Source organism: Python bivittatus, unplaced genomic scaffold (genome assembly GCF_059951505.1).
Source record: "Python bivittatus isolate LINGU-HERP-01145 unplaced genomic scaffold, Pbiv_v1 ctg000320_np1212, whole genome shotgun sequence".
NCBI classification, from domain to species: domain Eukaryota; kingdom Metazoa; phylum Chordata; class Lepidosauria; order Squamata; family Pythonidae; genus Python; species Python bivittatus.
The window spans coordinates 2133095-2150710 of NW_028277052.1; the positions used below are offsets into that span (position 1 = coordinate 2133095).

Here is a 17616-nt window from a genome sequence, read left to right on the forward strand (position 1 = left end):
GGGAGCCAGCTCCCAGCTCTTGGGCAAGCTGCATAATGTGGCACACGTACTCCTTCCATTACAAATGAAAATAGCTTCCTGGAAAGAGCAAGTCCAATCAAACCAACCAGAGTTACTGAACTCAACCTATAGTTTATATCACAGATGTCTAAGCCTGACTCATCAGTAACTACAACTGGCAGCTTCAGGCTAGCAGTTCACCCATTCTGGAGCTTTCCTCCCCAGAACTAAGCTAGGGCATTACAGTAAAGTTCTCTGTAGGTTTCCCCGCACACATGCACGCACATACAGATGCATACTTACCATCTTTTTTAAGGACAACATCCCTGCCCATGTGTTTCCACATAATAGTGGGAGGCAGTGAGGAGACAATATCACAGACGATAACTGCATCTTCTCCTTCTTTGAACTCCTGTGGGCTGGGGGCATTTTTGAAGGTCAGCTTCTCTGGAAAGCAGATGTAGGGCAAAGGGAAGAGTAAATCCTGAGCCTGTCAAGAGTTCACACAGCAAACATGTCCCCAGATGGGGAGTAGTTCTGCTCCTTTCAGCTGAAGCAGAGGCCAGATGCCTTGCAAGAGGGCAAATAGCTAACCACTAGGCTGCTAATGGGCGCATGATACCTTATCACTTCACCCTATCCTGGAAGTTCTGCCCTGTCAAATACCTGACATGAAGCTAAAAGAAGTACACAAAACTACAGCTCATTAGCCTTAATCAAAAATGGATTAATTGAAAACACACATCTCTGAAGTGAGGGTTGGACTTCCTTATCTAAATCAACTACCAATTTCAGAAATAACACTGTTGGGAGGAGGCAGAATTGACATACCCACCACAGAAGCTGCTTTTGCATCTCTTCTTGTGGCGCTCTATGGGGCTGAACTCCTTACAGAAGGGAAATAGGTGTTCTCTCATTTCCTACCCTTATCCTTCCTTCTCCAGCCCCAACCACTTACGAAAGATCTTCACATTGAGAGTGGCCTCTTCCTCCCCTTCCTCACTGGAGACCACACATTTATAGATGCCAGCGTCATCAATGTTAGCATTATAGATGGTGAGAGTGGAAGAATCTTCTGATCGGACCACGGAAATGTGCTGCTGGTTTGTCGTCAGCTTCTCACCATTGGGGGCGAACCAAAAGATTTCTTTGGATTTGGCATCACCAGTCACTAAAACCAAGGAAGAAATTCAAGCATAAGCAGGGGGATCTGCTGGCTATGTGTATGCACGATATTGACAGCCCATCAGGGTAGAGCAGACCAAACTGAAGTCATGTAGGCCATTACTAATTTTATTGTGAAGATATAGTAACCGGATTGTGCAAGTCTGAATGCGCATTTATTTATTTATTTATTTATTTAAATGTATTGGCCGCCTAGCTCCAGTGGACTCTGGACTTCCCCCGACCTCCCTTTGTCTTCATGAGAACCAGGGAGGGTCTTGTCTGAGATGTTTTCTCAGGTTACGTTTCTGCCTTGGACTCAGCCCTCTGTTATCTGACAGTTTACTCAGCCATTGCATGAGAAGAAGGGATGGCTCTATTCAGTAGGCCTCCTTCCATGTACGACTGCATAGGATTCCTCCCATAGGTTCAACTGTGCAGTTCTATAATCCTTCTGGAAAAGGTTATAGCACTCTGTGCCTGTAGTCTTAACGCAAAATTGGTAGAATGAGAGCAAGATTAAACTCAGGATGTCTTCTCAGTTGTTTTTTCAACACTTGTTGAATTCAGAGTGAGGAATGAAAACATTCAGGAATATGGGAATATACAGGTTTACAAAGGTAAGTAAGCCAGTTTGGTCTAGTGGTGAAGGCACCAGGCTAGGAAAGCAGGAGACGGTGAGTTCTAGTGCCCCTTTAGGTATGAAAGCTGGCTGGGTGACTTTGGGCCAGTCCCTCTCTCTCATCCCAACCCACCTTACAGGGTTGTTGTGGGGAAAATAGGAGGAGGAAGGAGTAAGAGGTAGGTTCACTGCCTTGAGTTATTTATAAAAATAAGAAAGGCGTGATAAAAAATCTAAAAAAAAAATTAATGACCAACATAAGACTCCAAAAGGCAGCTGACTATTAATATCCTAAAACAGCACTCCACAATGTGATTGCGTTCTCCAGATGTGTTGAATTTCAATTCCTTCAATTGTCAACACATTTGGAAGACATCAAAGAAAACATTTTCCCAGAGTGAAATCTTGGGAGTTCTACAGGCAACTGTATGGAACTAGGATTTGTTGGGGCAATGCTATGAGCTACCAATCTGAAAGCAGCACCAATTTCTCTTGGCAATCTCACAACTGATCTTTAATAAGTTCTAGCCCCATCTTTCTCTTCTGGCCATTTGGTTCCTTTTTAGTTATGAGGCAGGACAAACAGTCCATGTAGGGAAGGCATATCAGGACTTGCAGACAGGATAGCAGGACAAGAGGCTCCACTTCCCAGGACTCCACATGATAACATGGCTAGAATATTTTATCCCACGAGGCCAGGAATGGGTAGGTTAGGAAGCTGTTACTCACCTTGACATAAGAAAAATTTGGATTCTCCGACGGGTACCTCCACCTTATTTGGAGCAATGTTCACCTGAAGAGAGACTGAAAAATAGAAAGAAGTGCTATGAGATTATTATGTTCTTGCTCACCGAAAAAAGGAAGGGTATAATCTAATATTCACTGCAAAACTGAACTTCAGCTCTGTGGAAGACTGTTAGGTCTAGGACTTTGGGCTATGTTAATACTGTTAGCATAGCCCAAATGAAGACTTCCAGATGCTATATGTTCAGTTATTTTTAGCGAGATCATTTGCATAGATCTGACCACGTCAGCAGCTTAAAGTTAGAATACATCTTGTTACAGAAATTAGGAGAAGCAATTTCTGCACTGCATTTCTGTAGTACTTTGTAAAATCAATTACTATATATTCTTCTCAATTCATGGGCTCAATATAGGTTATGGTAACATTATTGCCATTATCAGACATTCCCTTCCACTTGGCTCCTAATTTTGGACAAGTCTTGGTTGCTCAAATTTGAAAAGGGAAGCACATCACATGGAATGGATCCATAGATTCCTGACTGCACAGCCTAGAGGTTATAGCCAACAATAACTTCCTTCCCTGTGCGTTAAGTCAGTTGCCAACTGGGAAATTTCATCATGAGGTACAGGAAAGGCTATGGTATTTCCACCATGGGCGTTTGGCTGTGCCTACGCTTTCTCTCCTTGATCCCATTTTGGGGATTTGTCTATAAGAATTAAAGGGTTTTCCCATTCCATGCTGTCCTTTTCTTTTTGACTCTTTCCACTCATATTGCTTCACTGGAGGCGAGTGACTTTCCTTCCCTCTCCCAATAATGTGCCAGCTACTCCTTTACTCTATTTTATTTCTGTGTAATCTAATTTTGCTCATCCATTTTACTTCAGCATAATTCACTCCCAGACAGAATGACAGGACTGAACATAATAATACCACTGAAAGGTTTATTAGATTTAGTGCAGCAAAGACCTAAACAGCCCAGGACCCAAGAACCTTGGGCATACTCATCTTTCTCCTGCCTCTTTTGCATTCTGCGTGGGGCCAACTCCACGGGTGTCTTTTTGGCTACAAAGTGCAAAATTCTGAGCACTGCAGGGCCATTTTCACTGAGTGTTGGGTGATGTGAGCCTCAGCACTGAAGCACAGAACAGAACAGATTCAGAAATGATTCCAAGACAACGGACCGTGCTTAGTAAAAAGAAGTCACCCTGAGAGATCTTGCCATCCATCTCTCCATTATTTTATGACTCTGCCACTTCAAACGGTAACAATTCCATGCAACTGCTTTAGGAAGGCAGCAACTAACGGTCGCTAACATTCTTTCAAATCCAAAGGGCAGACCAGAGCACTACCACACATGGCAAAGACCCCACATTTAATATCGATTTCTCACAGGGGTAGCAGCAAAACCTTGGCGACACACCAGAGAATTGCAAATGGGTAGCCTGCAGAACGGGATTTTTCCCAATCCCTCAACCTCATAGCTAGAAGCAATGCAGGAGGGGCAGACTCCAGCCAGATCCCCATCTCCTCCATAGCACGTAAGGACAGCTGAAGAGAACATTTTGAAACTGCTTGGGTGAGATTGTTCCAGATAGCAAGCAGGGCACTTTTGAGTGAGATCTCCTGCCCACAGCCCAGCCCTATTTACCTAGAACTAGTGGGTACTATTCAACCAGTATCTACTGGTTGACTGTGGAGTTTCTTCTCCACTTTGCTTTGCTGTCTGCAGAAGCCTTCTGGAGTGACATCCCCAAGAAGCACCTTGGGGTTGCTATTGCTGTACCTCACTAGCACTACAGTGTCTTAGGCATGGATCTTGATCAGCAGCTCCAGAAAGGGCAGCTTCCAGACAGTTACTTATCTTCTGACCCTATCCTTGTTTCTTGTTGGATGAAGGATAAATAACCTCTAAGGCTTATATACAAATTCAAGCTTAAGGTTGCCGTGAAGTACACCTTATGAAGAAGGCATGGCTCAGCTTTGTTCCATGTTTGGGTTATGCTTAAAAAGGCCTCCACTGAACATGCCTGCCTCTGCATGCAGCTAGCTGAGGACCTTCCTGCTGTGTACTATAAAGGCCTCCTCATCCACAATGGCATTCACAACCCTGGCATCTGAAAGCATTCTGGTTTTTCATGATAAGTAATGAGCCATTAGAGAAGACATAATTGGATCCTGGCTCCCATCTGTGGATACATTTGCTGGAGCTTCCTGCCCTAACAAGTCCAGGTCAAAGAAAGATTTCAAGAGGTCTGACCTAATGTGCACAATTTCTAAATTGCAGCCATTAGTTGGATAGAAAACAATCACCTTAATAGAAGGACTGCTCGGTCCAGCATAGCCAAAGCATTTTTTTTCCCAGTCTCTATTGTTGCAAACGCTTAATCTGCTCAACCCCTTTGTGGCCCAGTTAGAATTGGCTGTTCGGTTTTTGAGATCATCAGACCACAGACCCACTGGTTTCCAGTGCCAGTCTGCCTCTACATAGAAGAACTTAAAAGCTGAAACAGATCTCATAAAGGGGATAATTTACCAGCATCTTCTTTACTAGAAGATGTAGTACACCAGATAATCATTCATTTCCTGGGTCCCACAGAAAAGTGATAACAAACAGCCTCACTCCAAGAAGAGAAACAGTTAAAACATTTATTTATAAGCCAGTGGATGCTCCTCCTAAAATAAACAGAAAGACCCAAGGTTAAAAATGTTTAGCATTTCTGATTTATTGTCTCCCAGAAAGTCGTTATGATTGTCCATCTACATCAATGTTTCTCAACCTTGGTAACTTAAGACGTGTGGACTTCAACTCCCAGAATTCCCCAGCCACCATGCTGGCTGGGGAATTCTGGGAGTTGAAGTCCACATATCTTGAAGTTGCTGAGGTTGAGAAACCCTGATCTACAACTATGTATGTGTCGTTGCTGACAGCACCACTGACCCACTACAAAAGCATCCATGTCTGGTTTGAAATATGCTGTTCAACAAGGAAAGGTCAAAGGCATACTGTAGTAAGATCAGCCACAGCTAGCAACCAAGGGATACCTCTGTGGAACTTTGACCCATGACTGCAGCATGGAAGACAGTGCAATTGCTCCTGGCTAGATGGCAACAAGGGAATTCTGGATTAGTATCAATAAGCATTTAATCATTAAAAGTAATCCAGGTTAAAAACTGAGAAACTAGGATAAATGAACAGCTACTGCCACTCAATTATCTGCAAGTATTTGGAGAAGAATCCAGGTCCTGACAGCATCATGACCTGCTTTCCTCCTGTGACAACTGACCCTAGCACAAAAGGAAATGCAAGATGCGGCAAGATCAGGACACCATTATGTTCTGCTGTATATTATGGGGGAGATCCTAGCTCAATTTATCCAGCTTAGTGCCCTTTATATGCATTGGAGTATCAACTCCCAGAATTCTCAGCCAGCATGCCAAAAGAAATCATGGCAGACAGTCTCAATACATATGGAAGCCACCAGGTTGGGGAAAACTAAGTGAAAGTACTGACTTTGGATTTTTTCAGGGCTACCATGAATGCACCATAGAGTTCATGTTTGGTATGAAAAAAAAAAAGAGAAAGAACATGCTAAACATCTACAATGAGGGCAGGGATGAGCTCAAACAGCAAAAGGGAAAAGAAAAGAAAAGAAAAGAAAAGAAAAGAAAAGAAAAGAAAAGAAAAGAAAAGAAAAGAAAAGAAAAGAAAAGAAAAGAAAAAAGGAAGGGGAGGTTGAGAGCAGAGGTAGCACACAACTGGTCCATTCTGCCCAATATGAATTACCCTGCCTTTCAGGCAGACGTCTCTTCTCTTACCATCTGCAAAACGGAACTTCCAGCTAGGCTGGGACTGCAAACTTTCTGGACATTCTGGAAGCTGTAACTCCAGTCCATCATCAAAGTGTTGGATGGAGGAAGGCTATGCCATGTGATTGGTTCCTTCACCGAGAGGTGCTGCCAGTTGATCTTTTTATCTCTGCCTATAAAATTAGATTCCCACTCAGGTGCTTCAAGCTCCAAGAGGCCTTATTTGCTTACCCTCTCCAAAGGTTGCACTGGGAAGGATCAACTCCATGCAAGGGCATGGGGTAACTCCAAGACTAGTTTATTAGGAAGGAACAGCCCCAAATCCCAAAAATTATTTTGTTTCTCTTTTAACATCTGCAAAGCCCTCCAGAGGCCCTCCTTATCACATAATAGTTATGCAGATGACCACTGGGGTTTAGGAAGTGGCACATATAAAAGGATCATCACAGCCTTCCTTCCTGGTCTGGATGGAGTGGGAAGGACAGACACCCACTAGAAAGGCAGGGAGTGCCTTAGACAATGCATCCTGATTGATGGGCAGAAACTAAGACCTGCCTTGACTGCCCACTGGACTCATTCCTGGTCAATTAAGGCATTTAAGCTCCCATAAGGCCATCTGACAGACCTTCTTCATCCTTCTTCCAAATGCATTTGCCCAAGCTTTGCTACCCATATTAATTCAACAGAGATTCAATTTATAAAAATCAGCCATCCATTAGGAAAGTGGCTCCCAGGAAATAGATGGCTATTGCTTTTGGAAGCAACTCGGCTGTGGCCGGGGGCGGGGGGTAGGGGATGGGGGAGTGATTATACTGCCTACAGTGGCACTGCAGGGGCCAAAGGCAGCTTCCACTCTAGTTTATCACAGAGCCCCACCTTACTGGGTCCTGCACAGGTCTATTTATTAATGAAATAACTGGAGAGGAATTGGCTACAGCAATAGTTGCTAACCTTTTCCTATGTGCAGTCCACAGGCACTATGTACTGCCTGTGCCAGATAAAATGCCAATGAGCTGCTTTGGGGGGATTCCCACATTCTGTATGTCTAAAGGGCACTGGTCCAGGTATCCCATGACTTGGGACCCTTTACCTTTTTATCACACTGATATCATTCAAAAGCAGCACTATTTAAATTTAGAGAATGCGATAGTGCAGCAGGACGCTTGTGAAGTAAATTACATGGCAGATAATAATGTGACATCCAATATTACTGTTACTTTTGGTTGCCTACAGGCCCCCCCTTATGGCTTTCTTTGCATGGGTGTAATATACAGTACAAAGGCCATGTACGTGATTAAGGCCAGTGATATTTACTAGAGAACATCAGGAGATGTTGCTAAACGGCAGCTTGAGTGTCATTGAGTCTCCTCCCCTGACTTTATGCATATTTAAAACTCTGAATCTGAGGGTGCATCTCTTTTGCTTTTCCTTCAACCCTTCTCTCAAGAACCTTTCCACCTGCCTACTGAATGGCACACCAGGTCTCTCCCCAGAAGAGGAAAAATGGCAACCAGACCTAGCATTCCAATGAGACTTGCTCTGAAAAACCTTTCAGCGGAATCATGCATGTCATTCAGCATGCATTCTCCGGCTGCACACATGTGTGAGAGAGAGATCTGGATATCTTTACTCAAGTGCCAAAATCTGGAATCAGCAAATCGGCTCATACTTCTTAAGCATTCATTGCAACAAAGCCAGCAGATTTCCCTTGCACAAGACCGATGATACAAGCCGCTATTTTATTTTTCAGATATATTTCCATTCTCTATTTTAGCCGCTCCTGCTACAGCAGATCAAATAGCATTCTACCCAATTAACAGCTCTCACGGTGAGGGACAGAAGAATAGATCCACCCTCACCAAAATGGTATCAAATAATGAAAAGCACCCCCCCCCACACACACACTTATTTTCATTTATCTGGATCAATGCTCTGGAGTGATTCTTTAGTAAGAGGTACAGCTCATGCTTTCCATGCGTAGTTCCTAAATTCAGCCTTTGGCATCTCCACTTACAAAGATCTCAGGTGAAGGGCCTGAATAGAAGGACCTACTGTAGGATAAGTACTTCATCTCTCCTCTAAGGAAAGTGAAGGGCCTATGAAGCATCTAATTAGGAGATCCATGGTCTGTGACAAATTTAATCTTTAACCAAACAGAGTCATTTTCCCCCAGCCAAATCCAAAAGAAAGCAAGCAATGCATAAATAAATAAATAAATAAATAAATAAATAAATAAATAAATAAACAAGCAAGCAAGCAAGCAAGCAAGCAAGCAAGCAAGCAAGCAAGCAAGCAAGCAAGCAAATAATATTGCAGAAGTGTCAGGCTATTTCTTTTTCCATTTGTAGGATTAAGACTTGCTTTAGTGGAGAATTCTGAATTCTAGATTCTCGGTCTTTCCCCAGTCACCACCATTCTTGCTTGTTTATACAGTGACTGCTAATCTCTCACTGGAAGCTAATATTTTGACTCATCACCTTCCCTGGGGAATTCTAAGTGCAAGTCTTCAGTTTTTTTTAAGTATGTGCTAATGCAACCTCGTAGCACACGTGCACAAGAAAGAAAAGGCTGCCCACAGAAGTCAGCATGTAAGAAACAGTGTCTCTTGGGTTTCATGACAGAAAGATGCAAAGTTTGAGGTGATTTCTGCCTAACTTGACTGTTACGAAAAGGTACGTATCTCTGTCATCCTTACACTGAAGAGCTACACTGACAGGGACTAATATGTAAGACTGCAAATGCAGAACTCTTATAACTCATTAAAGAAGCTGTGGCTTTTTTCAGAATTTTGCCACTGTGGTAGGGATACTTCCACTGCAGGACACACCATACTGGAAACAGACATAGTTGCATTAATATGTTGCAAACAGGAACTTGTTCACACTCCCACCTATTCCAAAACTCTTCTTTCAAACGGTACTTGAACACTGCACAGCCTTTATACACACAGAGAGAAAATTATGCTTTTGGAGGACTACACTGACTGACCTTTATGTGATCTTCCTAGGAACTGTGGGTGAATGGCAAAATTCTGAAATAAAGATACTATTATCAGAATTCAGCAATTTTCCAACCTCTGAGATTTTACACCCCATTGTAAGGGATAAAAGTGTGTAATCTTGCAAGCCTCCATGCAAGTTAGGCCCTCTCCAGATAACTGTTCTGTTTCAAGCTTAATAAGTCTATGCCCGTAACAGATTGTATGGATAGAGACTGATTATTCCCTTCTCTCCTCCATGTTCTATAGCAGAGCTTCTTCAATGCAGGAGTTTCAGAGTTCTGCTCAACCCCAAGTAGAAGTCAACTGTTCCCACCAAATAAAATAAAAAATGTATGGAATCTCATAAAATCACATAAGATCTCATGTAATAATGCCCAAGATTTCAGCATTAGGAGAGATGGACAACGTCTTTTGAGTGATTTGAAGATCTTGCCCAATGTTGTGATATTTTGGCAGGCACTGTGAGATTGCAGAGTGATACCCAGGACCAGAAAAATTTGCTGTCCCCTGTTCTAGAGTAAGTTGTGTGCCTTTATCATGCCTTAGGGATGATTTCTAATTATAGAACTAAAGCAAAATGAGAGTGAAACACAGATTGAATTTCCAGTACTGCATTCAGTTTCCTTGTGGGTGCAGGACATTGTATTTTTGGATATTTTTCACACTGGATGTTATCTGGAGGTTGCCACTCCCCTGGATGGGGAGGGACACAGCAGCCTGAATTACTTCCTTATAAATCTTTTCTGCATTCAGCTGGGCCCACTGAATTGTCACACTGTATTTAATTGTTCAACTGGGAAGCTTCAAACCATATTCTTTTCATGAGATCAGCTGTTCTCCCAATTTCTGAGGATACAGCAGCTCTTCTCCTGGTTTTAACACACTCTTGCCATTTCTGGGCGGGGGGGAGTCAATGTAAACTGTCAATCCGTCACCTGGACTGCTACTCCCCCCCCCCCCGCCAATAATTAGCAGGCTAGAACAATGTCCCTATGTCAGGTTCAGCCCGAGAACAACAGCGAGACAGTCCAGAACAGTTTAGCTCCTTTATTAGCATGCACCTAATAGACAGAATCTCACCAGACTAATTCTAATCCCCAACAATAGCAACTATAACCACGGTGCCCTAGGGAGGGGCCAGTCTCATCCTCTTGACTTTCCCACACTCTGGTTGGGGGCTGAGGAGGTGCTTCCCCTGGAATCTCTCTTCCCCCTCCCAGCAACCTTTTACTCTGTGTAAATGTGCTTTTTAAAATAAATTTTAACTATGTATTTATTTATTGTTTTAATCTGTTGTAAGCCTCCCAGTGTCCCCTATTGGGGGGAGATGGGCGGGGATAAGTTTGATAGATAGATAGATAGATAGATAGATAGATAGATAGATAGATAGATAGATAGAACCTTGAAGCTCCATTCCAGAATCCTCCCTGCTCATGCCTTCCATCACACCCCATTTCTGTTGCAATCAAGGCCACTGGAAATTATTGGTTTATATTAATTCCTATTAAAATGAACTACACAATCTACAGAAGTTTGAAAGGAATGCATACGCTTACTGGCTCTAAATACATTCAAATTGCAATCTTATGCAAGCTTACTTGGAAGTGAGTACTAATGGATTTAGCACAGAGAACTTCTGAGTAAATGCCCAGGATTGCCCGGTTAATAAAGATGGCATTAACTGTTTTATGATCATTTGGGAAAGCTAAAACCAAGGACAGAACTTTCACGATAGCTACGCTGCAGTTCTTTAACCTAGCACATTCTTTCTTGCTATCTACCAAGCAATCAAAACTTAAGTGGCTGAATGCATACAGTATATGTTTATTTATTGATAATGATTATATCAGATGTACAAGAATCTGTTTAAGCTGTTCTTGTTGGTTTCTCTTTTATTGTAGATTTCATTTATTGAGGCTATTTAATTAATAGGGGGAGGGGAAAGAGGAGAAAAGTCACTACTGGTTATTCTTCCTCTTCAGAAGGAGACACTAGGAAATCTGAAGCTGGGGGTCCCCCCAAATTAGACTTCATATTTTCTAGTTGTTGTTGGGGAAAACTGTAACTGAATAATATCCTCCAAATTACACTTCAAGAAAGTAGTTTCTCTAATCAAGCAGCCACACTGTTTTCACAGCAAAAAAATCAGGATAAAAATCTAGAGTATTGACTTTCCTCAATATTAATCATATAATTATTATATAATTCATAATTAATTGTAGAGCTTCAGAAACAACGTGCCAATATGTGTGCATGCATGTGTTTGGGGGGGGCATTTTGTAATTTTTGATCCCTTCCAGACAATTATTAGAACAGGCATTTGTGATGTGTTTGACTGTTGTGTGAACAGCACAGTCAGTAGAGATCTTTCTCTTACTGGTAGATGTAGCCGTGACAGGAACAGAGCAAGCCAGCCCTCTCTTTGCTCAGGAATGCAGCAAGCCAGCTGAAACAGAGGTTGTTGTCCACTTATTGTTTGGGGGACAAACAATTGCCTTTGTCATCCAGACATACAAACCGACTCTCCATGGCAGCAGCTACCTTAGCTGACTCTAGCTGCTTTACCAGCTGAATGTCTAGACAAATGGAGAGTTGGGGGGGGGACACACTGGGAATTGTCCTTGTTTTGCCAGTACAGATCATAGGTACAGTGTAAATTTTCCTCCCTTATCCTGGTACTATGGAGTGATCTGACTGAGCCCAGGTAGACAGAAAAGATAAAGACCTGGATTTCCACACACACTCTCCCATCCTACACCAATCTGGAGAAGGAGTTTTGCATATTTAATTGTCCATTCTGCCCTAGTTTCCTAATCCAGTTAATCTCCTCTCCCTGAAATGAAAGGGCAAAGAGGAATGTTTAATAGTTTTCTATCCAAAGAAAATCAACATTTGTCTAGGGATCACAACCGATGGATTGCTCTCTACATCACACAGGTATATCACATTTTAAAAAATGCTTGCTCCTCCAGGAAAACATAACACAGATTGGCCACACCAGCATTTGCTGTAGTGATATTGCGGAAGACTCCAGAGTCAGTCTTATGGAGTCTTATATAAGTTTTAAACAAACTTAGGACTTAGCTGTACCATAACAGATTGCAGATCAGGAGTCTGATGAGTTAAATATTCTTCCACATTCCCAAATGAAAACATAAATTACAAAGTTCATTGCAAGGTAAACAGGGAGAGTTCTAGCCCCTCCTTCCTGATGTGCCAATTTTTTGACCATTGCTTATTATATGAGATAGACCAGAAATAGCCACTATGAGGATTCATTGTTGACACACTTTTATATCTTAGGCAGCTTGCAAGACCAAAGAGCTCCCTGACAAATTGCTGGTGGAAAAAGTCATGCAGAATCAAGCATGTTTTTAAAAATCAGATTAATCCCTTGCTAACTGATCAAAGCCAAACAATAGGGTTAAAACCTAACACTGTATAAGTTTGGAGAAAACCAAACACACATTAGAACAACTTCCATCAAACTGCCTTGGGAGAAGGCCATTAGCCATTTTGGATTTTTTAGAAATAATCCAAACATGGGGGCTTGTCATACCCCAGATGGAAACATGCTCTGCAAATACGATGCCACTCTCAAACAAGCCATATTGTTTTTGCCAGCCAGCATTCACTTTTCAGAACCATCTCAAAGACTCAAGAAAAGTTGAGATGGTTTGAAAGGAAGCATAAACTTAAAATGGTGCTGCAGTTAGTAGTCACTGCCTCTTTTCAGGGACTCTGGCAATCTAGGATGTCTTGGAAGGAGGTAATCTAAAGGATTACCGAATATTCCAAAGTAGTATTCAGAGTTCTTCCTTTCTTTTAAAAAAATAGAATATAACAAAAGTATGAGCATAAATTTCAGTACATTTCAGACACCAACCAACCATGTGATCTAACCTATAATGTGGTTGGTTTGCTTTTGCCTTAGGCAATGTACGAAATCAGTGATTGTTAAGCCATGACTTGTGCAAAGCCAGTCAACTGCAGCTTATGTAGTAAAGTATAGCTAAGCAAAACGATTACTAGAAGCGATGTGTGAATTGCTGTTTCTACTGAAGTTACCCAAATCCCCTCATTTCTCACTCCACGTAAAAGGAGAAGAAACGATACCCAAGCAGCAGGGCTTTGCAAATCTGCTGAAAAGAAGGGAGAAGTAGATGGAACTCATCAGTTTCATCCTTAATGGACCTGGCAAGACAGCTGAAACTCAGGAACCATGAAGAGCGCTGAGGTAAGAGCTGCCCCCAGTGGAGAAATGACCATTCATATGTGTGTGGAAAGCCAGCACATGTGCTAGTGTATACAACCAAGGTGTCATTTTCACCTTCTGCTAATGACATGCTGGCTGAGAATTCTGGGAGCTGTAGTCTCTCCAACTCATCTAGAGCTGCCTTCCCCAACCTGAGTGCCTTTTGGTTGTTCCTGAGAATTCTCAGCATTGAAATCCATACTTCTCTATTAGAGATTAGGAAAGGCTGATCCAGAGGGTGCCAGAGCTGGAAAGCTGGATCAAACAGCAAGGGAGGAATTGAGATGGCCCAACCAGTCTCTAGGTGATGGATCAAGATTGATTTCTGATGCATGTGCAGCCAAGCTCTGTGCACCTCTATGGCTCCTCTTCAACCTCTCTGGGCTGTGGATTCATCAGTTTAAGCACTTCCTGACATGCATTCCTAAGTCGTCCATGAGCAAATGGTGATTTCATGTTACACTTTTAAAAGTAATAACTACTGTTTAAGAGGTATAGCTAATTCTCAGCCCACTTACTGTTTATTCTTGGTTCCTATTGTTGGGTAATTGATGGATCCGCTAAAAACCAATGATCTGTGAAGACATATAGTAGCTAATTCATAGCAACGAATTAAAGAGTAAAGCTAAGAGCTGTTCAAGGAGCCCATAGCCACTTGACAGTGTTGTTATACATATACTACATTAGGAAATCTCTTTTCCAATAACAGGCTATTTTGCTTTGTAACCTACAATGAAACTGATAGAAACAGAGGATCCTCTACTGAAAGGGGTCCCCCACAGATTCTAAGAGTATCTAAGAAATCCCATGGAACTGAAGGTTTTCTTTGTTCCCCTAGGGCCTACAGTAGCTGAGTCAGGGCAATGACTGAATAACTGATTCTGCAAGGTGCTGCTGAGACAGAAGGAACACTAATTTTTCATGGTAAACTTAGCATGTTCAGAAGACAGCAGGAGATATCTTTCAAGCCACTTCAGAAGGATTAGGGAGTGGAAACAGCATCGTGTGGAAGTAGATTAGGACACTATAGATCAGAGTTCTAATATTTAAATTGGATGAGGGAGGCAATTGGTGATGCTGTGGTTAAACCATTGTGCAGAAATTATGGCTGAACTACTGCCAATCTTTCAGTAATCCTGTATTTTTCTTGTGCTACTTCCATATAAATCATGGAAAATGAAGCTCTGTGGTTTCGAGCACTATTTCTCCAGATGTTAATCTCAGCTATTGTATCACATAAAAAATATAGGTTCACATTCAAGCTTCAAGAATAACAATTTTGTTATAACATGGAAACATTTCTGGATGGGTCATTGCAGGTATGGGAATTACTGAAGGGCAGTGAAAATAGCCAGGCCCTGGCTGATCATCTCGTAAAATCAGCCTTCAATCCACCCTAATAACCATTTCTTTTAAAGTATTCACATTATGCATGCAGAAGTATAATATTTTATGTGTAGTAAGATGCCAGTTTGGAGACCCCTCCTCTCCCTTTTCTAAAAAAAGACTATCTTTCTCTGATTGCAAAAGAAGCCACTTTTACCCTGAATTATTAACGCTAACCTGTACCCACAATCTTCCTCCTGGGAAAATTCACTCTTTAATGTTCTACCAGTAAAGACAGGTTGAAACGGTCAACTAGCACAGCTCTGTGGGTAAACAGATCTGCCTGCATAGCACCCATTGATCCATGAACAAACTTCCCCCACTGCTGTAGTCAAGCTCAGCAAAAGATGTCTCCTTAAACCATGCCAACCCCAAATTGCAATTACAAGCTCATCGTTATTAATTTCTCCTCTCAGTTTCCTTAATCCCAAGAAGGGTTTTCTGACTTCCTCTCTCACCTTGACTGCACCTCCAAGTCCACATAAGAGGGTCCCCATTAGCAGCAAACGGTGAGAGCCATAAAATGCCATTTTTGATCAAACACCAAAGCTCATTCCCACAAAAACCAATGGGAGTTGGCAAAAGCATTTCAGCAAATTCCCCACTGCATTCGATGGTCTAAGTATGGTAGACTGGATCCAGGTTTCTCTATCTCTGCATCCCCATAATAAGAAGAGTTTTGTAACATTAAGCACAGGTAAACTGGTAAAGGGCTTTTAAAAGAAATAATGCTAAAACTCAGTGGGGTCCTCCAGTGAGGCTGCCTGGCTAGAGATTAAATACAAACATGAGGAAGAGCTTCATACAGAGCATAATTAATTTATGGAGTTCTTTAGCAGGGGATTAGATTAAATTCCTCTATGATTTGGGGAAGTTTGGTCTTCCCCTCCTGCTAAGTCAGATGCAGACTGCACCACAGTGCTCTGTTAATAACAACCCACAGCACGTGAAGAGATAAGTGCGCTAATAACAGGTTGAAGGCAACAGAGCCTGTTTAGCTCACATAGGGCTAGCAGATGAAAAATGCAAACACAATGTGAGAGAATCTCTTTCAGCTTCATCCTGTCAAAAGAAGAACTTGGACTGCAAATCCCTTCTGTTTACAAAGCAAGAACTCAAAAGCTAGGAGAGCCTCTGAATGCTTGGGAAAGGCTGGCCACTCCACTGTGCTGAGCCATGCCAAGCTAAGGTCAGCCATTAGAGGGCGAGCTAAGACCAAGGCACAGCATAACTCCTTGCCCAGGAGACTGGATGAACGGTGAAACCTTTTGGTCCACCACATTACTGCAGCCATTGGGCAACAGGGTCAGCCAAGGTTTCCAGGCATGCAGACAGAAATGGAAAGGCCTGGGGTACCTCTCCTGAGCTTGAAGGCTACTGCTTGTTAAGGAGCTGTCATTCACTCAGTGGCTTCATTCCCAACAACAATTAATTACTACTCATCCAGGCTAGAAAAACAGATTCCCTTTTTCTTCAGGCATTTATTTACAGGCTGTTATCTCTCCCTGAACCCAAAAGAAGATGCCTTGGAACACTCTCTTTGTATTCTATGATTTTTTAAAACCAAAGGAGGGGGCAATCTTCTGGAAGAGAAAATGTTCCGTGCCGTTACTTACAGGGCCCATCTTCTCACAGTTAGAACAGGCAGCACGGCGAAAGCAGCAAGCTTCTCCAATCCCCACTGTGTGTTGCCAGGCTGGCTGCAGATGTTTAATATGAGGGCTGGGGTAGTTCCGAAGCTTAATGAAAAGATTCATAGCGGCCTTTGCAAATAAACAAACAAGAGAGGGATCTGCTCATATCTGAATACAGATCAGGAAGACAAGGAAAATCTTGACTCTGGATGGTTGTAACGTTTCTAACATTTCTAGGAAGACAGGACATGTATGCAGCCTGTTTGCCAAGAGGAAGTCCAGAACTTCAGCCTTCTGAGACTTGTGCGCATACACTACACTTCTAAGTGGTGAAATATTATGGGGAAGTCAATGTTTATCCAGCACTCGGTTTCTTTGAAAGACAGTCCTTTTTGCAGATATTGCTAAGATGCCCCAAATGATCTTTCTGTAAAACTAGGAGCACTTAAGAGGCTATTTACACCATTAACATCTCAGTAAATTCCCTTTGCAAAAGATTTCTAGGCAAAGCCATAACTCTAAGAGGTTTTCCTCTCTGGCTGCTTTTCAGATAGCTCTAGCAAAAACTAAATCCACAGGCTCTGCTACACCAATGTGTAGAAGAACAAAAGGCTGAGTCATCTTTTACTCATCCCCTCTGCCTTGTAGGCTGCTCAACTGGCTTTTGCTGTGTTTGGGGAACAAATGCTGCTACAGCCTTTAAAGCAGTAACTCTGTCACAGAATTATTAGCCCAAGAATTGTGGTGCAGGAAGAAACCCTGATGTCATTTTGGTCAGCCCCAGCCTAATAATAATCATCATCATCTTTGCTACCCTCCACAGGACTAGGTGCAGCTTTGCAGATAAGGCCTTTGAAGTTTAAGCAAAATACAGTGACTCCATGAGACTCAAGCCTCTAAATTCCCAAGAGCTAAACTGCCCACACTAGCATGTTTCAAGATGGAAGACCAGAAGTTCTTGGGTAAGACAGGAACTTGAATTCAAACAGGCAACAAGTAACA

The 17616-nt window shown here is 42.3% G+C and overlaps 1 protein-coding gene across 6 annotated transcripts in view; it reads right to left on the bottom strand.

The window, feature by feature from the left end:
* The window catches only part of NCAM1 (neural cell adhesion molecule 1), a 176482-nt gene that overhangs the window by 59868 nt on the left and 98998 nt on the right, over window positions 1-17616 (bottom strand). For all 6 annotated transcript variants that reach the window (XM_088138929.1, XM_088138928.1, XM_088138931.1 and 3 more), the window contains exons 2-4: window positions 2516-2590; window positions 959-1171; window positions 304-447 (exon numbers count right to left, since the gene is read on the bottom strand). In XM_088138929.1, coding sequence (XP_087995055.1) covers window positions 304-447; window positions 959-1171; window positions 2516-2590 — 432 coding nt within the window. The remainder of the gene's footprint in view (window positions 1-303; window positions 448-958; window positions 1172-2515; window positions 2591-17616) is intronic.